Source organism: Aspergillus sydowii (assembly GCF_001890705.1).
Source record: "Aspergillus sydowii CBS 593.65 unplaced genomic scaffold ASPSYscaffold_2, whole genome shotgun sequence".
NCBI classification, from domain to species: domain Eukaryota; kingdom Fungi; phylum Ascomycota; class Eurotiomycetes; order Eurotiales; family Aspergillaceae; genus Aspergillus; species Aspergillus sydowii.
Genome location: NW_024467860.1, coordinates 1,997,972 through 2,021,989, shown reverse-complemented (window position 1 = coordinate 2,021,989; position 24,018 = coordinate 1,997,972). Strand labels below are relative to the sequence as shown.

Sequence of the window (24,018 nt, the reverse complement as noted above, 5' to 3'; positions counted from 1 at the left end):
TCAAGTGCCTGGCATACGCTCCTTTTGGCTTCGACGCAGTGAACTAGAGCCGCGGTCGGAACACCATCATGGAAACGGCTGCCTTGCCCTCGCGACCATTTCACTTATAAGAACAGCACTTGATGTGTATGCCGAGACATGGGATAAAATAAGCCTGCTTCGAAATGACAAAGACTGCCAACATCTTGAAGATATTCCAAGTTTCTAGGGCTCAGCTGGCCGCGCCGGTCGACGCCATCGAGATTGCACTTGTGGTCGAAACCAGCGAAGATGGCATAGACGACGTCTTAATCTATTTCGATAGCCCGGCATTGAGCCAGAAAAGTCCCCTCCTGAGGGCCACCATGGTGGAGGTCCGGTGTCGATACGTACTCAGTCCGTCGTGGCCAAGGAAGCTAGTCCCGATCAGGCAACCTGCTGGACCCGTGGGCGGTGCACCTGAAAGCCAAAAGCCAGGAAGTCGAGCTCCGTCCATCCTTGCAAATCTCTTGCAAAGTGAGCTTTCCAGCTTCGGTAGTGCGCAGAAGTTATCCCTATAGCCGTAATCACGAGTTCTGAATGCCCGTTATCTTCGCGCATGCTGGGAGATTCGAGTTCCAGTTGCTAAGTCCCTGTCCCTTGTCTGATCTCCACTATTTGAGCGGCGACCGCAGACCAGCGATTCACGCCGACCACACCGCACACCGTGTCGTCGAATGCAGGTAGACAAGGAGTGGCACGCTTCGCTTCTGCGACGAGTGCCCCGGCTGACGAAATCCGCGTGAACCCCGGTCCGCAAGATATCGAGCTCGTCGAGTATCCCGCCCGACGTACCACGGGGACCCCACACAGTGAGCCCACGAAAGTCGGGTCTCGAACCCCTCAACCTTCCCTCCAACCTCAACCCTTTAAGAAAACAGGCCACCGTCCGTCAGGTCGTCTCCGCTGGGGCCAGCCCGTCAAGGTCCGTTACTGGGTAGAGGCCCTTCACCGTCGCTCTAAAAAGACCGAAGACTGCGACACAACAACCCCCAAGATGAAGTTTTCTCACAGCATCCAGTTCAACGCTGTTCCGGACTGGAGTGCGTATTATATCGCCTATAGCAATCTAAAGAAACTGTACGTTGGAAACTCCCCGAGTGGCTATTTGTCCCGTTATACATTCCCCTCTTCCCTCTTGGATCCTTGGGAGACGTGTGACATGATTGCCGTGCTTGTGTAGCTTTTGATCAACACCATGCTAATAAAGTATTCGCGGCACAGGATATATTCGCTGGAACAACAGGCCCATCGAGTGAATGAGCATGGGACTGACGTCGAGTCCGCGCCTTTGCTCGACGATACACCAAGTGCCGATAAAATATTTCTGCAGGCTCTCGATGCGGAGCTAGATAAGATACGCTCTTTCTACCGTGCGAAAGAGCTGGATATCTTCACGGAGGTTGAAGATGTTATGAGAGATGCAGAGGATTACACAGCAAAGGCAGATGGAGCCAACATGAACCCGATGCACGATGGCATGGCCAAAGGGAGAAGGATGAGTACGGGGTCCGGACAAGATCAGCCAGCCGACTTTGGCCTTGATCATGAAAGACGCCAGAGCACGACCAGCGAGCCGGCTGCTGACGATTATGACGAGGATAGCGATGACGACGCTGCACGTCCAGCATTAGGCCAGTCACACAGCGCCCACTTCGATGATGACCACGCCGATGATATGAGAAGCTCAATCTGGACAGAGTCTAGGTACGGCCATAACAGTCAGACGTTTAATAGGCGCGGGAACCAGCCCGATCAGTTCACCACCGACCCGAAGTTGCTAGATCTCTACAACTCAGCAGCTTCCCTGAAGAAACGGATCGTTGCTGTTTATGTTTCTCTCTGTGGATTGAAGTCGTATATCCAGTTGAATAAGACTGGATTTTCAAAGGCATTGAAGAAGTACGACAAGACCCTTGATCGAAATCTGCGGCGGGAGTACATGGCCTCCACCGTATCTTCTGCCTACCCTTTCCTAAACCCGACTATGGAAAAAGTCGAGGGATTTATCAACCAGATCGAGACTTTATATGCAGATTTAACTACGAATGGCGACCTGTCTCTGGCCAAGCGCGAGCTTCGCTTGCATCTTAGAGAGCACGTTGTCTGGGAAAGGAATACTGTATGGAGAGAAATGATTGGCATTGAAAGGAAAGCCCAGGCCGCCAACGTTGGTATTCGCCGGACTCTCCTAGGAGGCGACGAGGATCCTGCAGAGGCGCGCCGACAGGGTGATGAGCAGGTAGTTCCGAGCAAGGAATTCCGGACACCATTTGGAGTGATTAGTGCCCCAACATGGCTCTGGAGCGCAAACTTTGCAACTCTTGTTGTGGTGATAGTTGTCTTCGCGGTGCTGCTCTCGGTGCCGACCATGCAGAAGCCAGAACAGCAAAATTGTTTGGCGATGCTCATTTTCGTGAGCTTATTATGGGCCACAGAGGTGAGTCTTGATAGCTGCCATTTATCTGAACACGCTGACCACAAGCTAGGTTATCCCACTTTTCGTAACTTCGTTGCTTATCCCGTTTCTTGTCGTGCTACTCGGTATTATGAAATCAGACGAGAAGCCGTATAAGCGTTTGGGACCGAAAGAGGCTACCACTGTTGTCTTCAGCTCTATGTGGACTCCTGTTATCATGCTACTTTTGGGCGGCTTCACCATAGCTGCGGCGTTATCCAAACATGACATTGCGCGGCGTATGGCGATGTTTGTATTGAGTAAAGCCGGGTCTAACCACCGTGTTGTGTTGCTCACAAACATGTTTGTGAGCATGTTTCTCAGCATGTGGATTAGCAACGTAGCCTCCCCGGTTCTCTGCTATTCAATTATTCAGGTCAGTGCTTTCGCTATCTAATAGTGGACTCCAGCTAATGCAGCCGCAGCCTCTCTTGCGCAACCTTCCGCCGGATTCTAAATTTGCCAAAGCTTTGGTTCTAGGCATTGCGCTGGCTGCCAATGTCGGCGGTGCAGCGTCACCAATTGCCTCCCCGCAGAACATCATCGCTCTTCAGAACATGTATCCCGGCATCAGCTGGGGTACTTGGTTTTTCATCTCGTTGCCTGTCTGCATTATCTCGATCCTGTTAATCTGGGTGCTTCTACTGGTTACCTTCCGCCCAGGCCGGGATACTACAATTGTGCCCCTTAAGCCATTGAAAGATAAATTCAGTGGCCTACAATATTTCATTAGTATTGTCACTCTTACCACAATTGGCTTATGGTGTGGCAGCCATCAACTCGAGCATGTGTTTGGCGACATGGGCGTGATTGCCATTATCCCAATGGTGCTATTTTTCGGTACCGGAATTCTGAACAAGGAGGATTTCAACAATTTCCTATGGACAATTATCATTCTCGCTGCTGGCGGGCTTTGTCTCGGTAAGGCAGTGACGTCTTCGGGGCTGCTGCAAACCATGGCAGAAGGCATCCGGGAGCGGGTCGAAGATTTCAGTCTCTATGGAGTTCTGATTGCATTTTCGGCATTGATTCTGGTTGTTGCGTCGTTCATTTCGCACACTGTCGCAGCCTTGATCATGCTTCCCCTCGTGCGACAGATTGGCGTCAGTATGGACGACCCACACCCTAATTTGCTGGTGATGGCTAGCGCATTGATGTGCTCAATTGCCATGGCTCTGCCGACAAGTGGATTCCCAAATATGAGTATGTGTCCCTTTTACTGGTTGTTTTCACGTTTCAAGACTAACAAATGTTCTAGCCGCCATTATGACGGAGGTGCCGCAGACCGGCCAGCGCTATTTGCGAGTGCGACACTTCCTCACGCGGGGTATCCCTGCCAGTCTGATGTCATGGGCAGTGGTCGTCACGATTGGCTATGGACTGATGCGTGTTGCCGGATTATAGAACATCTCTCTCCTCGATTCTCTACAATGTACCATTCTCTCCACGTATACTAGATCTCAGGTTTGTTTTGAGTCGTGGGATATATAAGGTCGCATCTGGATTATTGATTCATTTTACATAGAATACAATTAATGCAATCGTCAAGATAGAACAAATGACACGCCTGTATTAAACGGTAAAATGAAGCGAGGCGAATTGCCAAAAGAGAAAAAGAAGAAGGGATCTAGAGCAAGTGCTAGAAAGCCAATCCACCGCAAAAGCGAATCCAAAACACAAAGCTGAAAGTTCGTGGACAACGTGACAATATCGAGCCGGCACCAATCAATAATCACCAGGGCTCATGGCCGTAAGGCAGCAGACCATCAACTACTAATTCCTAATCAGTCAGTCAGCATATCTACCCAGTTTCCTTTGAAGGAACATAGTAAGGGAGGGGAAAAGACGTACAATAATCCGAGCGTCAAATCACCATGGATCTTCGCCTTCAGCTGCACCTCAATGTCAAGGTTTATATCCAGCCTGAGTCTCAATTGCTCATCACTGCCCTTGCCCTCTTTCCCTTCTCCCTCGCTCTGCCCTCCACCGAGAACGCCTCCAACGGCCTTGCCCGCGCTCCCCGTGACCCCGTTCACTGCATTGCCCGCTGTGTTCTGCACCAGCTCGCCTGCCTGGTCGACGCCGCCGAGGCCGCCGAGAGGGCCGTCTGATTGCGGCTTACGGCGGCGCTGTTGACGGGCTGGACGTCTGCGTTTTGGCTGCTCGGGCTCGCGCTCCATCTCGGGACGCTGGATGTCTTCTGTGTCGGAGTCGTTTTGGTTGGGGCTTTGGTTGGGGGCTTGTTCGGGAGCCGGTTGGTTCTGGTCAAACTCTTGGTCGGACTCTTGGTTCGAATGGTCGGCCATGGTGAAGAGGTCTTAAAAATGAGGTTCTAAAAGAGGAGATGGTTGTAGAGGAGGTTGGGGGGGGAGGGTGGTGTGGTATATGTAGCGTATATGGGGCAGAGGAGATGGGATGCACGGAGAAGCGTGTGGGTAAGGATGGGTAGTATGCGGTATCACAGGGGATCTCCTCCGTCCAAATACTATGTGTTATTATTTATAACCCTTTCAGCTCTGCAACCTGCATCTAATGGGTAGGGTTAATAAGAATTACTTCACAAGCGAACAGCGTCATTGTTCCCAGAATAGCTGGTCCGATCTTGACCGCAATATCTGTGAGGGAAGCTATGATGAAAGAGGCACCACAGCATGAGTAGGCTGGAGGAAATCGAAGCCCCCCAAAAGGACAAGACGGGGCAGGGAGTGGGCTGGACATGACGTCCTCGCAGCAGGGATTGTCAGATCGGTGCAGGTGCCGACCCCATAGTAGCGCGTGCTATGGAGTAGATTAGGCGTCGTCACTCGTCAGAATCCTCTTTCTTGCGCCGTTGCAAATCTTGCTTGAGCACAGATGAGTTGATGTCCAGCCAGCCAATCACGACTGGCCCGCGCTCTGCATTTGTTTCGATCTTCTCCAGACTGTTCCAAGGTTGGCAGTCGGTACCACTTAGCGACACTGCCTGGTTGGATAAAATTAGTTGGCTTGCCACCCCGTTATTTTTTAATTATCTCCTGAGATTTGACAGGGCGGATCCTTGGGTTGCATGTTTCTTACACGCATGCTTTTTCTGCTTTTTCGGCCAGGGACATTGCATGGATCATGGATCAGACACCCAGGTGGAGACGGAGTATGGACGGGGATGCAAGATGTTGTCATCGCTTTTCCTTCGCGCTTTAATCGTCACCGATTTTATACGCGATTGTTAATTCGGTGTTGCTAATGATGCATGCTGGTGCTGGTGGTGCTGAGGGGGTGACGTATGTATATGAGCGGCCGGCGCAACACCACTGAAGTCATCGTGGCCCCCTCCAATCGACCCCAGCCGAGCATTTCTATTTTCGTTTTGGTTAATATACCCTGTATTTTATGTCATTTGGCCGCTGGCTTTTTGCTGTTTTCTTCAGTTTTCCCCTTCTGCCCGGTTGCGCTTCTTTGGCTTGCCGATACATCTACAAACGCACTCCTCCGCCAACCCTCTCCCTACACCACCACCTCCACTTCTCTTTACAATGGCGACCGCCGAGAAGCAACAACAAAGAAATACGCCCATCAAGGACGAGCCCCTGGATGATGAAAAGCAGGACGACTTCGACGACGAGTATGATGACGAGTATGATGACGAGTATGAGGATGACTTCTCCGACGAAGACGACCAAGGCCAGGATACCTCAGGCAAAGCAGTGCAAGCGCGCCAACCTCCCGGGCAGACTATAAGCAGCAAAGACAAGCAACCGGCAGCCAAGGAGAAGAAGAAGGACATTGACGAGCAGGACGGTTTGAAGTTGAAGCTGGACGTCAACTTGGATATTGAGGTTGATCTCAAGGCAAGAATCCATGGTGACTTGACTCTGGCTTTACTGTATGTTGAACCCTCTTGCCTCCAAACTGCCTTGAATTACCCGCCGATCATGAAAAAAATGAATAGGACTTAACGTTGTCGATACAATAGTGCTTAAGAATACCGAAGCTCGATATCCCACTCCGTGCTTTAAGGAGGTCCCTTTTCCTAACGAGTTATGATGTCTTGTTTATGAAACTCCCGCGTTACTGTTGGAGATACCGTTCCGCTGTTAATACCGTGATGGTTGTTGGGGGGTTCGAATCCTGGCATTATTAGTGTTTTAAGTTTCTCCTGTAATTAGCTCTAGATCCGTTAATCGAATATAAAACATAGTTCACACTATCAAGCATGGTTAAACGAGATTTAGTTGTATTCGGGACTTCGGAGCACGTTCTGGTGGAGCAGATGCGGACGATGGGCCGAGGTGTCTTGGCGGCTGATAAGCCGTCGTATACTCTTCTCCAACTTGGAAGCTCACAAGTCAAAATTCCCGGTCACTCCTGGCCACTCCCGATCCCAGACAACCCTTCCAACCCCTTCCTCCAAAATGGCGGACGACCAATCCCGCAAGGCGTTCATAATAAAACACATGAACAATGACCATGCCCGCTCTCTCTCCCTCTACCTCCGCGCCTACTGCGGCGTCTCCCCGCGCGCCGCCCAATCCCCAGTCCTCGAAGACCTCCGCCTCACAGATATGATCATATCTGCTCAGGGCTCCCGCTATATAATACCCTTCACACCACCACTCGCCTCCGTGTCCGACACACGCGCCCGCGTCGTGGCCATGCACAAGGAATCCCTGCGCCGGCTCGACCTCTCCGATACAAAAATCACCACTTACCTCCCACCGCAGGGCGCACAGATAATCGGGTTCGCGATCTGCCTTGCGGCACTGGTGGCATACTCGCGCCGCGCGAATTTCGAACCCGGATCAGTGCTCTACGATACTTTAAATTTGGGGACCAGGGCTCCTGGGTTTACAGAGTTTAGTGTCAAGTGGCAGCCGTGGGTCTTTGGGATTCTTGCGGGCTTGCATGCATTCGAGGCGGTCGTTTTGCTGGGCTGGATGAGGCTGAGGAAGCATGGAGTTGAGCTGTTTTCGGGACTCTGGTGGAAGTGGATTGTGCTTGGGTTTGTGGAGGGGTTTCCGGCTTGGATGAGGTTTGATGCGGAGGTGAAGAGGATTGAGAATGAGGGAGAGCATGAGAAGAGTACTTGATTGACGGCGTCGTGTTGTTGTATGGTGTACATAGACGGCGAAGTAGAAGGTAGATATGGAGTAAATAAAAATGGCTGTTGGCTGTTAAGAGGGTCACTGTATGGGTGATTCAGTGGAGCGGTCAATGTGTATTCATTATGGAGCTGTGCTAGACTATGAGTAATACTCCCAAAGAGGGATGCAGGCAATGAACCATGGAATTGGACTGATGAGGTTATCCTGGTAGTCGGATTGTTCTTTCCAGTTATCAGCAACATTTAAAGCGGCTCGCCAGGTCGGAGAATCCAGCTGTGGACTGAATCGATGCCAAGGATAATTATGTAAGCCTCACAATAAGGCACAAAATTAAGGCACTAGCCGACTAGCCTAGCCCCAAATGGAAAGGTGTAGACGAGGTCACGGGGCAAGGGTCTAGCCATGATCGGTTAGCGCCCACGAAAATAGGGCAACTTCGACAAGCGAGAGACACACACGGATTCCACGATCGCCGACGACAAGCACTCAACTCCCCGACAACCAAACGACAACCCTTGCCGCTGCGTTCCTGGTGAAGGGCTGCAAGATTAGAGGTGAGTATCTTCTTTTATCGCTGCTGTGAATCTTTTTTTTCGGTTTCCGTTGGTTCTATCTCGTCGAGCGACTGTCGGTGCGCCTTCAATTCGGCCTGTCAAATTTCCACCCGTCAACCGGTATCGATTCTACAGAGGAGAAGAAAGGAGAAGAGGAAGCTTTACGACTGGAGAGCAAAGGGACTATCTCGATGTTGTCACTGCCTTGACTGATTTGAGGGGTTCGATTTCAAGAAGTTTTTTTTTTCTGTCTCGAACCTTTTGCCGGGGGAATTTGTGGATTTGATATTGCTATAGCGACAGCAATACTCATCGGCCATCGATAATACCGCTCGTCAAGATAGAATTGCACGCAACCGAATATTGAATTTACACAGCTTCGCTTGCTTGCATTCTCGACTCGTGCTAATATTCTGTCTGAACAGTCCCACACATCGACCGCAAACATGGGTATCTCTCGCGACTCGCGCCACAAGCGCTCGGCCACCGGTGCTAAGCGCGCTCACTACCGCAAGAAGAGGTATGATTGAGGATGGATTGAAGTACCAGAAGATTATATGGGCAGCAAATTGACGCAAAGCAGAGCGTTCGAGAAGGGTCGCCAGCCCGCCAACACCCGTATTGGCACCAAGCGAATTCACCTTGTCCGCACCCGTGGTGGTAACCGCAAGTTCCGTGGTCTCCGCCTCGAGTCTGGCAACTTCTCGTGGGGTTCCGAGGGCGTTTCCCGCAAGACCCGTGTCATCGTTGTCGCCTACCACCCTTCGAACAACGAACTTGTCCGTACCAACACCCTGACCAAGTCCGCCGTCGTCCAGATCGATGCCGCTCCCTTCAGACAATGGTACGAGGCCCACTACGGTCAGCCCATTGGCCGCAGACGCCAGGCCAAGACCGAGACGACCGAGGAGAAGAAGAGCAACAGCGTCGTGAAGAAGCAGGCTGCTCGCTTTGCCGAGTCCGGAAAGACTGAGTCCGCTATCGAGAGACAGTTTGAGTCTGGTCGTCTGTATGCCGTTATTGCTTCTCGTCCCGGCCAGAGCGGCCGTGTGGACGGTTACATCCTGGAGGGTGAGGAGCTTGCGTTCTACCAGCGTGCTATCCGCAAGTAAACGCGAGTAAATGAGAAGAGATATCGCAAAAAATAAATTTTTTCCCTCTTATTTATTTGTGAAGCCTTGATTGTCATGTAAAAGGGTGTGGTATCGGAGTTAGCAACTTCAGAATTTTCAGAACTTTCCTGACCGAAGACCCTTTATGGCACCGACCTTCATGGCACCGGCTTTTCATGGCTAGGCGGTTACATATGTAGGATGAGCTCGATAATGAACGATTTACGGTATTCTGTTCCAGTAAGATATAGGTTTATAGATTTGTCTGACGCACTTTGTGCCTCGAGTCCTTGACCTCGGAGGAAAATACGAGACGGCTCCCCGCATCTCAAAACTTCCCCTCCATTTCCATCCATCAATCTTCAACACGTCAACAACCTATTTCATCCCCTCTTCTAGAACATCCTGAATATGCCCAAATCAACAACAAAAACCCGGCTCCTGCTCCTCTCAGACACTCACACCACACCCCCTGCACCTCCCCACAGTCCCAATGCCTTTTCCACACCCTACAGGCACCCGCTCCCCTCAGCCCAAATCCTGCTCCACGCCGGCGACATCACCAAAGTCGGCCTCGCCTCCGAACACAGATCCATGCTCGAGCTCCTAAAATCACACCCTGCCGAACTGAAAATTGTCATCGCCGGTAACCACGACATCACACTCGACGAGGACTACTACAACCGCGTCGGATGGCTGCGACACCGCTACCGCGAACAAAATGGGAGAGACCATTTGGCTGCATTGCCCTCGGCTACCGGTACAGCAGAGTCCTCAATATCAGGGCGGTCGGGATTAGCATTAGAGTCCCCCGCACAGATAAAAGCCCTCTACACAAGCCCTGAAGTCACATCCGCAGGAATAGTCTACATGGAAGAGGAAATCCGCACATTCGTCCTTCCGTCGACGGGGGCGCAATTCACCGTCTATGCGAATCCTTACACGCCCGAGTTCTGTGCGTGGGCGTTTGCGTATCCTCGGAGCGAAGATCGGTTTAACTACGGGCAAGCCGCGAAAACACCTGTTCCGGACTACCCCGGGGCGGATATCATGATAACACATGGCCCGCCGTATGGGATTCTAGATCAGGTTGTTGGGAGTGGACAGAGTGTTGGGTGTGAGCATCTGTTTCGTGCTGTGAGGAGGGCGAGGCCGGCGGTGCATGTGTTTGGGCATATCCATGAGGGGTATGGGGCGCGAAGGGTTGAGTGGGAGGGATCCGGCTCGGATTTTCCTGCGAGCGGGAATAGGACTGGAATTAAGAGGGAAGAGGTGGTGTTTTGGGACAGGGAGGATGTGATGGAGGAGCGGGGTGCGTATGTGGATCTTAGTTCAGGGTCTGGCAGGCCATTGCGACGTGGAGAGGAGACGTTGTTTGTTAATGCGAGTGTTGTAACAGTTGATTATAAGGGCCTCAATGCGCCTTGGCTGGTTGATTTGGATTTGGAGGTTGATGCGATGAGCGAGTGAGAGATATGGGAATGTACTATATATAATATATAACCGGCAAGGATTTATTAAACTAAAATTATTGGATGACTAGCTAGACATAATGGCTCAACTGCTGCAATAAAGTCATGGTCAACGTTTTGTCTATTTTTAATAAATATATTTATGTATCCTGTTCGGTACTACTCCGTAGATATATTTGTCGGAAAACGCAATTCAAGAAGCCAAGTCCATGTGATATAAATACTCAATCAGGATATCGTACAGTCCCAAATCACAACAGAAACAGCCAATAAAAGATATACAGGTATCGAATGGAAATAGATTTGGAGAGACGAGAAGGAAAGAGGTATCAGGGTTTCATCGATGTGCGAGCCGCCGCATGGGTTCATATCCAAGAGTAAATGAAATTAATCAACAACGGAAAAGTGAAGGAGAGAAGAACGCAAGCCAGAATAAAAGGCGATAATTTTTATCCTGAAACTCGAAACCAATTAAAGGTTTATACAGACATGATGCTCGGTGGAAACGAAGAAAAAAGAAAAGAAATGAAGGAATAATGTCCAGACATTACAAATAAACAATAGGGTGAAGAGCGGATCACTCTTCATGAACGGTTTGCTCGTTTTTGAAATCAAGACGGCTGGCTTTTCGCCCGACTCCCTTGAGCAAGCTGAAGCGTTTCATGACGGAATCCCGTACACCTCCTTGTCCCCCGGGGTTCGAAGCACCGTTGGTGTGGGCGTCAGGGCTTCGAAACTCAGGACTTCGAACCGAGTTGGAAGTTGCACTGCTGCGTGTTACTGGTCGGGGGTGCTCAGTGACTGGAGGTATAGTTGACCACCCTCCTTTGGGGTTTGTGGCTGAGGGATTTGATCGTTCTTCTGTGGTGCCATTCTGACGAGATGTGGTACGGCTCACGTTCTCTGTGGACTTGTCCACAGCGCTACGGGAGGCGCTGCGAGATCGTTGCCTCTTATGTGACACGTTGTCGTCCCCAGCAGCGCTAGCGCTTATTGACAGAGAGGATGTGTGCTTCTGCAAAACTTCTCCGAAGAAACTCCGTCTCTTCTGGTTCGTGTCCCGCGATTGGTTCGTCGTTCGACTGTGAACAGTAGCAGCATCATCGAGGTCAACTTCTTCTTTGCCCGACGAAACAGCCCGAGCATGGCCGTTAACCTTGCCGTTCGGCTGGCCCTGTAAAGTGGCGACAGAGTTGCTCCCTCCGTGATTGGAACGTTTGAAAGGGTTCATGATGCTGATTCGCTGGCTGACAGATTGCTTCCGTGAACCTCGCCTTCGAATCTGACTGTTTTTTCGCGAGGCGCGAATCAACTCCTGTTCTGGACTGGTAGACCGAGGCAGAGCAGTCACATGGCGGCTTTCTGACGAGATTGGGGACTGTCTTTGAAGCGGCATTGGAGGTGCAGCCTCGACGGGTCGGAGGGAAGAGAGTTCCGGCGCAAAGGCTTCTTCAAACCGACGTGTTAGCTCGCTCTGGGTAGCTTGATGTGCTGGGCGCGAGTATAGTGCGAGGGAGTGCTTGACTGCCAAGGCATGGTCAATAAGAGCCACAGCAAGGGCGTTTTTCAACGGATCGACTGGCTTGGGAGTGTTCGCATTCTCGCCCTCGTCCTCTTCTTCGTCGTCTTCAGCCTCATCGATCAAAAACTGACGGTAATGAGCGACGCAGCTTGGCGAGGCAGAGCTTAGGTCGAGCAATTGCTCAAGAGCTTCAGTCAAGTTTGTCAAACTCATATCTTCGCCGGACGCCGCACGTCTATACAGCAAGTAGAGCTCTTGCGTCTTGCGCCAGGTCCGTTCGAGGGCGGTTTGTAGGGGTGATAATGCGACCTCTTCGGTACTGACCACTTCGCTTCTCCGGAGAATGTTGGGGAAGGGTTCGGAGGTCGTGTAAACCACCTTCTCCACCCACTGTTCTTGGATGTCTACGTCGCGAGTATGTCTCCTCAACGTGGAACTGAACCGTGTGGGTTCCGAAATCAAGAGATGGTCACGAACGGACGGTGAGATCTTGGATCGCTGGAAGACAGGGTGGCTCATGTCTCGGTGCACACTGACTGGGCTAATAAACAAGAACTGTCCTTCATAGTCGTGGACTTCACCGGAAGATAACACCTGCGCGGCGGGATGCTCCTTCTGCATGCGATCAATAAGTGTAGCCATGCGTTCTGCCGGGGAACATTCAACGATGAACTCCTTATCACGTAACGTAGGTGGGAATCCAAGGCCCTTGTAGGAGACCCGGAAGTAGCGGGGGAACTGTTTGTCTTCCTTCGCAATGGACTCGTGGATCTTCGCCATCGAACTCTGTGCGCGCGAGAGCTTGGAGAAATCCATGACCGTATCTTCATAATGCGACGCAAGTTCCTTATAGCAAGCTAGCGCATGTGTCCAAGCCTTAGCATCTTCAAAGTATTGAATGATGGAGAAGTACAGGGATTCCTTCCTTTCAAAGGGAGTTTGTTCGGGGAACGAAGGGTTGACAAGCTCGGGCAGGGACCGCCTCGGATCCCAGTCATATAAGTCCGCATGGAATTGGAGTGCAAGCCCTGCCTCAGTGAAATTGCCTGCGGACGCCTGGCCTTGGGCGAGCTCATGGACATAGCGGATGAAGATATCTTCCCGACCCATATCCTTCATGTACTCCATTAGCCGAAGGGCATGCAAGCTCTCGGCCATTGAGCCGCCTTGTGATGCCACAAATAGATCCAGAAGCTCATCAACAGTCTCTATGAGAGCTTTGACTGCCTTTGCGAGGTCTTCATCAAAGGCTTCGCAGCCATCAAAGCGAGCAAGGAGTTCGCCAATGAAGAGCTTCTGAATAACGCCTTCGTTCATATTCTTTGACTTGAAGAGATTATCTAAACTGGATATTACCTCAGTCTCGATAATAGATAGATCCTGGTTCAAATCCCATTCGCTGATAATCATGGTTCGCAGAATATCAACAGCGACGTGGCGTAGGCCCTCGTGAACACTGAGACAGAGCTCAATAATAGGGGCTACAAGACCCGGGACGTATTGCACCTGGTAACCGCCAAGTTTCTTGAGTCCGTAACGCTCTCTCTCTTCTTCACCAGTCTCCCAACCGATCGCTTCCCAAGTAGTGTGCAACAAATCTGCGCCTTGTTCTCGAACATCGCCAGCGATTTTCCAAATAGTACGCCGCTTCTGCTCTGGAACAGTCTCCAGGGCGAGAGCATCACTTGAGACGACCTTCAGTAGTGTCATGAAGAAAGATTCCCACGCCCTTGTATCAAAAGTTTCTGCATCATCAGGAGCGGGCAGCAGCTTATCGATCATCAGTGACCCGAGGTATTCAAGACTCTTCACCGTCGCCCTGTGATTGTAGACATGGATACTAAACCAATTCTCGGGATACGCTTCGCAGTTCAATATCGAATTATGGACCTCGAAGGCCTGAGAAAGGAAATTGGTAAGTTCAAGACCCTTCAAACGCAACCGTTTGGGATTTGGTATCGCTGCAGTTGCAGCCATGATGGCCGACAGCTCGACGAGGACTTCATCAAACTTTTGACTGGTCTTTGAAGCCTTAAGCTGGAAAGGAAAGGATTTGCTGAATAGAAGAGACAAGTATTCGGTATCATCCACACCGTCGGGAATTATGGAGTAGTACGAAGATATAATCTTCGGCATAAAGGTGTAAAGTTGCGGATCCGGCTGAGTCAAAAGCTCTGCCACAATGGCGCATACCAAACGGACCTGATCACGGTAGAGATCAGAAATAGCGCCTGTGGCTCCCCAGTAGGGATGCAACCAATTGGCACAGCTAGAAACAAGACCCTCTCTCTCTGAGCCGGAGCTGAAGATATCGAGTCTAGTGTAGTGCTGAATTAGAACTAACTTGTACAGAATCAACATTCCAGTCACGTCGGCACAGGAGTCCATGAAACTCAATGCGATCATGATCACTTCATCCCGGCTAAGAACCGCAGAGAGCTCCGGAATCCAGGTGTGGAAGTGTTGGACAACAAGAGTTTTATTACCGACCATCGCGGGAGAAGGATTCTTCATCAGCGCCTCTAGTGACTTGAAGATTGTATGCAAGTCTCTGTTAAAGGTTGACTGAACACGAGTGATACCGATTCCTTCTTCCTTCAACTTCTGCTGCTGCCGGGCGTTGATGATGAACTTCAGCACATGCCGGCCTACCTTGAAAGTAGCGCGAAGGTTGCGTGAATGCTGCAGATCAGAGCTAGCCTGCAAGAGACGGAGGAAGCTTCGGATTAGACATGGTGTTGCGAAAGGGAAATTGAACTGGTTGTCGGCGTAGTGGTCCACCAACGGGCCCAGGTTGAATCGTCGATCGTGAACAATCCCCAGAACCGTAACAACGTTATTAAAGATAAGGTCTTCGTATTCCTCATTTCCTGCGTTTTCCACGAGAATCGAAAACAGGGCATCGAAAACGCTGCTCAACTGCTTGACTATCTCAATTTCTGGAACGAAAAGAACTCTCTTCAGAGTATCCAAGACTTCAGCCACGGGCCGTTCCTTCCAGTTAAGTAAGCTCAATATAACTTGATCCTGTGAGTATTCCGTACTGCACAGATGCGTGTCGATGTGAAGGGTAGCGAGGGGACCCGTCAGTGCCTCATCCATCGCTGATTCGTTCTTGCCCAGGGCACTCCAGGGCAAAGATAGATAGGCACCTTTACCATTCTCAACGCTTGAAGTGTGTTTATCGTAGGCATGCAACAGTAGAGAATGGGGACCGTCTCGTATAAAAGCTTGGTTGTCCCATAGAGGCATCCAAGCTAACGCAAACGGGAATTCGGGAGCATCCGCGATGCTCATAATCACATGGGAGCCGGGGATTTTGTCAGCAGGGATGTTGAGGCGAATGGTCTGATTCCAGGGCTTTCCCTTCTCGGTGATAGTTGTTCTCCACGCTGTATGCGCGGTTGGGTTGGATGAAGCTGGGAAGACACATTTGTCGACTCGTTCCCCTGACGCGGTGCGGACCTCTAAAGTGAGCTGCAGATTGCGAAGTGCCGTATTTGAAGTCATCGGAATTTGGCCAGAATGAGGGTGTGAGAGAAGTGCCTCAGCCGGGAAGGTAGCCTGCGAGACACTGAGGTAGATATCGGACCTAGGTTTAGATGGGGCCTGCGAAAACCCAACCCTCCTAGTTTGAACGACATCATGCAGAACTGTTGGGTTCTTCCGGACCAAAGCGTCTGAATCGGAATCGGCAAATGGGGAAAGATGAAGATGGACACGAGCGGCCCGAGCAGATCTCACATATTTGCCAGTTGAGCTGGGCAGTAACGAACGGATCAAGGTGTCAAACCCATCTGTATAGCCTTCCCCATCCTCATTCCGCTCAGAAGTGGACCAAATGTTGACCACCTGCTCAGCGTCTTTATCTTGACGTAGAATCTGGGAGACTTCCAGGAGACCGACACCGATGGTACGAAGCTGTGTAGAGTCTTTCGGTGACTGGACGCCTGCCTTGTTGCTTGCCGTACTCCCGGAAGACTGAGGCGGTGGCTTGGTGGCTTCCCTTGGCTGTTCTAAGCTCTGAGCGCTGCGTTGTTTGGAAGACCACATCATGCTGCGGCGTGGTTTCAGGCCCGGGCCCTTGACAGAGTTGCCATTGGTGGGCGATTTAGGAGAAGCTGGTCCTTCGCGAGAAGCTGAAGATGTAGATAAGGCGGGGGTGCTTCCTGCAGAAGTTACCTCTGGCGCTCTAACGTTCACCACAAGGTAAAGCTTGGGGCCACCTGCCGAACCATCCCCGATATCTGTACTAGAGAGCTCGGTAAAGAGCGTCTTGAGTTTGTTGCTCTGACCCGAGTTGGCAAATTGTTCTGGAGACGGAATGTCTAGGTTATATGTCTCGGATAAGGGCTTCAATGTGCCTGTTTCCGACTGGGCGCATAGATAAACGGCCAGAACCACGGGACCAGGAGTGTTACCCGAGACAGCGTTGACTTCTAAAAGTAGATGACTGAGGGTAGCGGCGTCAGAAATCTGGGTGGGACTGCTGTCAAGCATGCTCATTTCAGCCTGGAGCTTCGCCAATTGTACGGCGGAATCCTCGCCTGTTAATAGCCGGCCTCTCTGTTCGGGATCTCGTACAATAACCTCCCCACCAAGTAGTTTATTGCCTCGTACAAGCTTCCAAACAACCTCCTGCCGTAGAGCCTCTTTCTCCTTTGAGGTGAGAACGTTGTACAAAAGCTTCCGTCTAGCGTCATCAAGTTCCTGGACAATATTCGACATTTCCTCCACGACCTGATATTGCTGTGAAAGGAGTAACTCATGTAGCTTGGTGGAATGCCACTCGCGCAAACACGAGGCGATTTCGTCAACCAATGGCTCCGCAAGCGATGTAGGAGTCTCGTCGCCAATTTTGAGCATAGGAACAGGTGCGGCTGGCTTTGGCGCATCCGGGTCCCGAGGGGCTACATTGACCGGGGTAAGTGGCATCATAGCCCAGGGGCTGGACCGTGCCCCTCGTGGAGTTGACTGATCATCGTCGTCTGACTTTTGGATGAAGATTTGCGAGGGCTTTTCTTTCTTTGCGATCACAACGTCGGACCATTCGCCGGCAGCATGTTCGCCGTCTTGTGAAGAAGCTAGACTGCTCCGCATATCCACATCCACATCCACATCCTCTGTCCTGTCGCCAATTGACCGGTCTCCATTTGTTAAGGTCTTGTTGCCCTCACTGTCACCTAGCACTTCACGAATCTCTACGCAATTGCGGGGAAAGATGCCCGAAAAGACTCGCGCCTCGAGCGTTTGACCTTTGGTGCTCGTTAAGCCTGCCAGCAAAGACGGCGGAGCAACCAAATAGCCACGGCACCATTCACCATTTTTCCCGCCTTGCTCAATTATGTATAGTTCATCTCCGAGTTCTAGGGGTAGGTCGGCCGGGGTGGAAGGCTGGAAGGGGTAAATGGCGACCGCAAAGGCAATTCGAGGCAGAGGCCGCCAGGGCATGTCTGCTATCGATGCGGCGAGCCAGAGCGCACCCCGCAGCAGTTGTCACGACGGGCCGTCTTGAGGAATGTGAGGAGCGGCAGTTCAGCGAAGGGAGGAGGTATGTTGGAATTCTGGTCCGATCAAGGGGACGGGCCGCGACATGCAGAGGTATCCAACCGTCAGTATCGGGACTCGGGAGGTTGGAAAGTAATGTGAAGAAAACCGACGCCGTGCGGATCGGTGCCGATTGATTCGATACAATCCTTGACTAAGAATTACGGTATGGTATACTTGAAACCTAGGTAGAAGAGAATCGACGATCAGCTTTGAGGATTCTCGTGTCTGAGACTGGCCGTGATGAGAAAGTCAAAAGCCCTCGATCACAAGGCACGGCACAGCAGCGAGCTTGATGCAGAATCAGGAGTCCACGAGAGGCAAAGTAACCAACACGACAGGTATCCAGTAAGGACGGCCACCATTTGTCCTCTGATCCTGTGCGATTTCTGAGCCCCTAGGCGTAGTGGGCGGAGGTGGAGTCCCCGGTCGAGTTCCTTTGCTCAGCTTGGCGGGAACGGTGGGGAAGAGGCAAAGAAGGGGGAGCGAGAGGGAGCATACCAGTTGGAAGATTGGACTGGCAGACGAAACGAGCGGTCGTCTGACGGTCTGAGGGAAGGAGAGAAGCTAGGATCGCGCGCACCAGCCCTTGAGACTCGAGGATTGCCAAATGGGGCCAGGCGATCGAGCGAGAAGAAAAGATCCAGAGGGTCGATCGTTGTCCAAGCGGGAGGCGGAGAGTCGAGAACAGATCCAATCCCACGAATCGTGCCAGGGCTGGACTCAGCGGTTACTAATGGACAATTTGGCTTCGTTGGTTGCTGGAGGAGAGCCAACTTGCCATTGTTGTTTGCTACGTACTGTGGTTTTTCGTGCCCAGGGTGTTTGGTGGAATAGCCCCTGAGCCTGAAATGAGTGGCACCCATGGGCCATGGCACTCAGCTCCCAAACTTTGGCAGTTCCAGCAATCACAATCCTGCCGTCCCACTCGTTCTTATTGCACTTCACAGAGCTGTCCAGCGCCATTGCCTACACTCCCTATGCTCCGACATACCTCTCGTTACACCGTTACACCGTGTTACATCGCCATGATAATACTGGTGGTGGTAGAAGGTAATGCATTGCTGTATCCAACCCAGGCGCCATTCTATAATTCATACATGGTAAAATAATAGCCCGGTCGTCACGCACTAAGGATCCCTTGCTAGAAGAATAAGTAGAAGAATATAAAAAGTTAAATAGAATACACCATCACTTGCGGAACATGGCAAAAGCATCCTCCTTGCGCCACTCAAGCTCAAGTGAGCCTTCATACACTGTACGGATGATGTGTTGTGTTCGGTCGTACACCTGCTCATAACGACCCTCGCACTCGCGAATCACCTTTAATACCAGGCTCCGGCTGAGCCCAGGGTCGTCTGCATCGCCAAAGTGCTTCTCAACTCGTTTCCTTAGCATTTCAACTCCCCGCCGTATCTCTTTTCCGTCGTAGGCCGCCAGCACCTTCTTCGCTACGGAGCGTGAGTGGCTAGGACGGCTCGCGATGTCTGCTGGACTACTGGTAGCTGATGCCAGGCCCTCAACCGACTCGATAAAGTCGATTAATTTTCCAAGTGGCCGATGAACCACAGAGTCCAGGTAAAGCCTCATATGCTCACCCATGTCCTCTTGCGCACGATCACGCCATCGCTCCAGAACCGGTAGGTTTCGAACGTCAACTTCCTCAATGTAATGGTTCATGTTCTCGATCAAGAGAATATGATAGTTCAATATTTCCTTGTCTTCAGGATCACCAGAGCTGGCTGCCGCTGCGACCGCGGTGGACTGGCCGGGTGCCTCCTTCGCGATGAATTTCAGTGATTCCCACATCGCTCGGTTGATGCGATCATACGCCTCATCAATGCTGATGCGGACATCATAGAGCTCTTGTGATGGGTCGGAAAGCATGTTCTCTACCGCAGCAGAGAAGTTGGGGAAGACTCTCATAAACGAAATAACACCCTTTCGCTTGTTGACTTTGACTTTGGTCTCTTCTATGCCACGAATCTGCTCATCGACGAACCGATTAAAAAGGCCAAGAAGGCGCGTGTGCAGCTTCTGGAGTGAGTGGACAATGAAATCTTGGTTGGTGTCGTCCAACTCGGAGATCGACTTCTCCAGGGCAAACAGGATACCAATCCCTTGTCTGTGGTCATCGTTAGTTCTAGTTCTGAATGAAACCAAATGTTAGCTTGAGCGTCCTGAACTTACAGAGGATCCGCCTTGATAGACCAGTCCACAAGGTTTTGCATGTCAGTAGGCCAGAATGTGTAAAGCTCATCCATGGCCTGTTCAACCTTCCTTGCCATTGCCCGATCCGGATCGGGTGATTGTTTGATAGTGAAGTCTGGAAGCGGTCGCTCATCCGGTGCCCCCGAGGCCACGATATCCGCAAAATCGGTGCTCGAAAGTGAGGTCAAGTGGAAGAAACGCACCATAAAATTTTGCTCCTCTGAAATCATCTTTGCGGTCTCTTGAAGAGCGCCCGCGAACACTTCGAAAGGTTCAAGCTTTCCATGCTGCTTTTCGCCGGAGGCAAGTCTCAATCCCGCAGCCGCCCTGATAGTCTTTCCCCGTCTCACAGTTAGTTTCCTCGCCGCCGTCGTGATGCCTTCAGCTTCCTTCTCTTTGTCCTGATGGGTGAAAAGCAGCTCCTGCTCGTCGCCGGTCATTTTCCTCGCTGCCTTCTTCCATGCCATGCTGTTATCCCGGAACTCGGCTTGGTAGGATTGCCTGGCATGTTGTTCGTACGAGGTGATCAAGGATTGCCACTCTGGCCCACTAACCTCTCTAGCAAAGAGGGTTAAAGCGCTGTACACCCATAACTCCCGGCGTGAATAAACCCTAGATGAACCATCAAGTTTCAATGGATCCTTATTTGAATTTGCCGTTGCATCAGCCCGTTTCTGCTCCGCTACCTGATAAGTGATGCCCATAAATTGCTTGAGACGTTGAAGAAAGGATGTCGAGTGAAAACGGTACTCCTCTTGTTTGTCCTTGATGGCACGCATTTGTCCGATCTCAGTATCAGCATAGACGCCCACAGTGCCGTGCCCCCCAGAAGCATCGAAGCGCTTTTTGTTGTGCCAAATCCCGGGATCAATCGTCAACATCGCTTTGTATAGAGTGGAGAGCGCAATCTCGGTGTCCCTTAAGCCATCAGCATTGCTAAGCGATGCTTCTTTCAAGGGTTGTAGATCCTTCGACGAAATGGAGAGAGTCTTCAATAGAGTTTGTAGTTCACTATGAAGGAGCTTTTGGTTGGCGGTCTGAACCTGTAAACCTTGAGATTGGGTCTCAATATATGATACGTCGTCGCGAAGAGTCTATATTTGGGTTAGCAAAACAGAAAAGAACCCTATTGAAGAAAAGCTGCAAAAGCTTACATTGAGCTCGTGCGAATACAAGGTCAGGAGATTGTCTAGCTCCTCACACTCATCAATAGTTTTGTCGATTAGTTTGGCAAGTTGGTCGACTTTGCCTTCTTGATGCTCGAGGTTACCAAGCCAGCTTGTAGCCTCAACACGACCGATCTCTCGACGAACATCTGCTTCAAGATCTTCGATTCTCTTTTCATCCGAGAGGCGGCCATTCCAGCCAAGGTCGGTCAAGATATCATCAAAGTCCACTCCGCGATCCAAAAGGACCTTCGGGTCAAGTCCGAGTGCTTGACAATACTTTACAGTATTATCTTCATGACGTCTGCGCCTTCGATCTCGAGGAGAGGGCGATACAGAACGCGACCTTGCGTCTTTTTTAGAGGTTAAGGCATCCGATGCCCCCGCGGGTACATCTAGCATAGGCGTTATAGTAGTATCAGGAACAGCCTCTGTAATCTGAACCTTGGGAGGTTCAGATGCAGCGGGTGCATCTGGTATATCTAGTGTTGGAGTCACTGTAGGTACCGTGCCTTCCGGTGTAGATACAGCAGTCGTCTCTTCAATGTGTTCCTCGGCTGTTATCGCCTTAGAGCCCTCGTCTGGTTTCCGAAGGAGGGATGGAGCAGGCACAACACCGGTGATCCCATCGGGTCCTTCCCCAGCGGCTTGCTTCTTTGCAGCAGTCAAAAGCTTCTCGCCAGCACCTCCGGCCCGAGGTTTGAATGCGCCATATGCGTTAGCAGCCTTGCGAAATGCACCCGCAACGTCTTTATTTGACTTCTTTTTGATCATAGGTCCAAGGCCTGGTCGATGGGCGTCAAAACCATCTTCTTCGTTCCCTTTTGGATCTTCCGGAGGACTAATCGGTGGGGAAATCGGCTGGCTCTCCTTAATAGTCTCACTTGGCTCAGGGTTTTTCTCTGAAACTGCTTGTGGTGTCTCAACAACCTTGGCAGGAGTATTGTTACTTGCAGAGGAACCTGGAAATAATGCGGGTGGTACATCGGCAGGTTGCATATGGCCCGAGCTGCTCAATTGATCTCTTACAGGGGCTGCCGCTTGCCCCGAAGAAGTGGAAGTTGTTGTGATCCCTCCTTTTGAGGGTTCTTTAACTCGGAGTTCGCTGGGAACAAGTCCCGGAACAATGTCATCATCGACTCGCCTCGCTTCGGGTATGCTGGAGTTCGAATCTTGACTACGTGGTGTAGGACGCGATTCAGTTATCGCTTTGCCACTGCGGGAGGATGGTGGTCGGGGCTCGGTATGGAGGCTTGATAGACTACCTTCCTTGGACTCTTTGCTAACCTTTTCCCTCGACTGTGCAGTTCTGAGGCTGCTAGGGACATCCTTATTCCTGGATTCCGGAGGTGAGAGTGGAGAGGTTCTCTGTGACCCAGATTCAGCCGCAAGCCGCTCAATTGCACGCGGGGGTGGTAACTGGTCATTTTGGTCAACTGGGACGACCGGTGGAGGATGTTGAGGAGGTGCAAATGGAGGAGGTCCACTTTTCCCAGACTGTCCCGTTGATGGCCGTCGCATTTGCTCGCGACTCCTCTGAGCCCGTATGGGTAATTCTTCCTCGGCTGGTCTTCGTTTGGCTGTATCACGGCTGCGTGCACGCGCCGCCCAATGAGGTGATTGAGGCCGACTTCCTCCCTGGGACGATGGTGGACGTGGATGAGGGAGCGGTCCTTCAGGGTGCGATGGGCCAGGCATGGGCCCTTTTGCGCCGGACGGTGGTGCCCCCAGAAGGAGTTGTCGCTCACGCTCGTCAAAACCTATGAGATTCGGCATTTTACCACCCGTGTACTTTTTGTAGATCTTCACCAAACTCGCAATGAAGAAGTCCTTCTCCTTTGAGGTTTTCGCGTGCCAGTAATACGGTTTCCCGACAGTCACCACAAAACCCACAGTCGACGCCCACTGCTTTTGTTGTTCTTCCAGTGGTGTGGACGGCACCCATGCATTGAATGATTGAATCGCCGACAGATCATCCAACATCCATGTTTTACCGATTGAAAATGACCCGTCATTATTTTCCCTAGCCTTGTGCATGCGCACTCTTCCGGACCGTCTCACCGCGACAATTATGACTCTCGCTTTCTTGTTCTCAGGGGGTGCATTCGGCGGAGCGGGGCTGGAAGGATACGCGCCATCTTCCACAATTCGGACGTGAGTGATATACGATTCAACCACTAGAGTTTAGTGAGAACACAGGTCAGCCTAGAACCTAGACGACGGCAAAGGGACATTGCCCTGCTGCGAGCCTGTCCAGTTGAAAAGGCTCAGTGGGAAAGGGCAACCTCAGCCATGCAGAAAGTTCACTTGGGAGTAACTGAGGGTTTTCTGTAGACATACAGGCACCATCACTGTCTTTCTTAGCAAAGCTACTTTGCACAATCCTCCGCTTCTCGTCCTCAAATTTCTCCGCCCTCGACGCACCATCTCCCGAGGCAGCATGTCCACCATTCCGGCTTTCAGCGCCTCGGCGAGGATCCCTTTGTGGCGGGAATTCTCCCGGAGGAACTCTCGATCGATCGGGGCCATTCATACTTGTGATTCGAATGGTCGGTAGCCTGGATCACTCGGGATGTACCCAAAGCTAGGTGAGCATGGTCGAAAGTGCTAAAGAACGCGGGTGGGATGCGCTGGATCGGAACAGAGGCAATAGAAACGTTAGCCTATTCGCGCTGAGATCAAGCGTAATTAAGAAGTGTGAAGACACGAGCGAGAGCAGGTCTGTATATCAGACAAAGCCCGTGCAGAATGGGGGAGTGACTTCAGCGGCATCATTAGCTCATTGCTGGGGTCGAAACCGGCGGCGGAGAGCTCGTGGCCGTTACCGGATGATACATGAGGACTGGTACTCTCCTGCATACTTCTCGAGGTTCGCCA

At 51.4% G+C, this 24,018-nt stretch overlaps 7 protein-coding genes across 7 annotated transcripts; 4 read left to right on the top strand and 3 right to left on the bottom strand.

Annotated features, from left to right (window-relative positions):
* Window positions 1-164: 164 nt before the first annotated feature.
* On the top strand, window positions 165-3,880 carry ASPSYDRAFT_86135 (putative plasma membrane phosphate transporter Pho87; the record flags this gene model as incomplete). Its single annotated transcript, XM_040851612.1, has 6 exons — window positions 165-495; window positions 654-1,098; window positions 1,243-2,458; window positions 2,508-2,852; window positions 2,902-3,679; window positions 3,735-3,880. The coding sequence occupies 6 exons, from the start codon at window positions 165-167 to the stop codon at window positions 3,878-3,880; spliced, it is 3,261 nt and encodes a 1,086-aa protein (XP_040706254.1).
* Window positions 3,881-4,091: 211 nt separating this feature from the next.
* On the bottom strand, window positions 4,092-4,893 carry ASPSYDRAFT_646811 (uncharacterized protein). Its single transcript, XM_040850285.1, has 2 exons — window positions 4,328-4,893; window positions 4,092-4,256 (listed from the first exon to the last, which is right to left on the bottom strand). The coding sequence occupies exons 1-2, from the start codon at window positions 4,780-4,782 to the stop codon at window positions 4,250-4,252; spliced, it is 462 nt and encodes a 153-aa protein (XP_040706253.1). The 5' UTR covers window positions 4,783-4,893; the 3' UTR covers window positions 4,092-4,249.
* Window positions 4,894-5,988: 1,095 nt separating this feature from the next.
* ASPSYDRAFT_28085 (uncharacterized protein) lies at window positions 5,989-6,411 on the top strand (the record flags this gene model as incomplete). The annotated part of the gene is made up of 1 exon (XM_040844472.1): window positions 5,989-6,411. One exon carries the CDS (start codon window positions 5,989-5,991, stop codon window positions 6,409-6,411), a length of 423 nt encoding a protein of 140 aa, XP_040706252.1.
* A 342-nt stretch (window positions 6,412-6,753) lies between these two features.
* ASPSYDRAFT_41113 (DUF2470 domain-containing protein) lies at window positions 6,754-7,753 on the top strand. Its single transcript, XM_040846207.1, has one exon. It carries the CDS (start codon window positions 6,868-6,870, stop codon window positions 7,540-7,542), a length of 675 nt encoding a protein of 224 aa, XP_040706251.1. The 5' UTR covers window positions 6,754-6,867; the 3' UTR covers window positions 7,543-7,753.
* A 306-nt stretch (window positions 7,754-8,059) lies between these two features.
* On the top strand, window positions 8,060-10,693 carry ASPSYDRAFT_196138 (40S ribosomal eS8 domain-containing protein; the record flags this gene model as incomplete). The annotated part of the gene is made up of 6 exons (XM_040843722.1): window positions 8,060-8,111; window positions 8,346-8,631; window positions 8,692-9,219; window positions 9,430-9,463; window positions 9,623-9,910; window positions 9,995-10,693. The coding sequence occupies exons 2-6, from the start codon at window positions 8,558-8,560 to the stop codon at window positions 10,691-10,693; spliced, it is 1,623 nt and encodes a 540-aa protein (XP_040706250.1). The 5' UTR covers window positions 8,060-8,111; window positions 8,346-8,557.
* A 579-nt stretch (window positions 10,694-11,272) lies between these two features.
* Window positions 11,273-17,668, bottom strand: ASPSYDRAFT_55309 (guanine nucleotide exchange factor DCK1; the record flags this gene model as incomplete). The annotated part of the gene is made up of 1 exon (XM_040849021.1): window positions 11,273-17,668. The coding sequence occupies one exon, from the start codon at window positions 17,666-17,668 to the stop codon at window positions 11,273-11,275; it is 6,396 nt and encodes a 2,131-aa protein (XP_040706249.1).
* Window positions 17,669-18,799: 1,131 nt separating this feature from the next.
* On the bottom strand, window positions 18,800-23,929 carry ASPSYDRAFT_41108 (GTP-Rho binding exocyst subunit SEC3). The gene is made up of 4 exons (XM_040846206.1): window positions 23,482-23,929; window positions 21,130-23,318; window positions 19,955-21,069; window positions 18,800-19,889 (listed from the first exon to the last, which is right to left on the bottom strand). Exons 1-4 carry the CDS (start codon window positions 23,672-23,674, stop codon window positions 18,956-18,958), a joined length of 4,431 nt encoding a protein of 1,476 aa, XP_040706248.1. The 5' UTR covers window positions 23,675-23,929; the 3' UTR covers window positions 18,800-18,955.
* Window positions 23,930-24,018: the final 89 nt, after the last annotated feature.

What these genes read in the sequence shown, in the direction of transcription:
- ASPSYDRAFT_646811 (XM_040850285.1), bottom strand. Translation starts at nt 4,782, where the DNA reads ATGGCCGACCATTCGAACCAAGAGTCCGACCAAGAGTTTGACCAGAAC.
- ASPSYDRAFT_41108 (XM_040846206.1), bottom strand. Translation starts at nt 23,674, where the DNA reads ATGAATGGCCCCGATCGATCGAGAGTTCCTCCGGGAGAATTCCCGCCA. An exon ending in GAAAGACAGTGATGGTGCCT is followed by an intron (nt 23,319 to 23,481) that starts GTATGTCTACAG and finishes ACTAAACTCTAG; the next exon opens with TGGTTGAATCGTATATCACT. An exon ending in TGTATTCGCACGAGCTCAAT is followed by an intron (nt 21,070 to 21,129) that starts GTAAGCTTTTGC and finishes ACCCAAATATAG; the next exon opens with ACTCTTCGCGACGACGTATC.
- ASPSYDRAFT_41113 (XM_040846207.1), top strand. Translation starts at nt 6,868, where the DNA reads ATGGCGGACGACCAATCCCGCAAGGCGTTCATAATAAAACACATGAAC.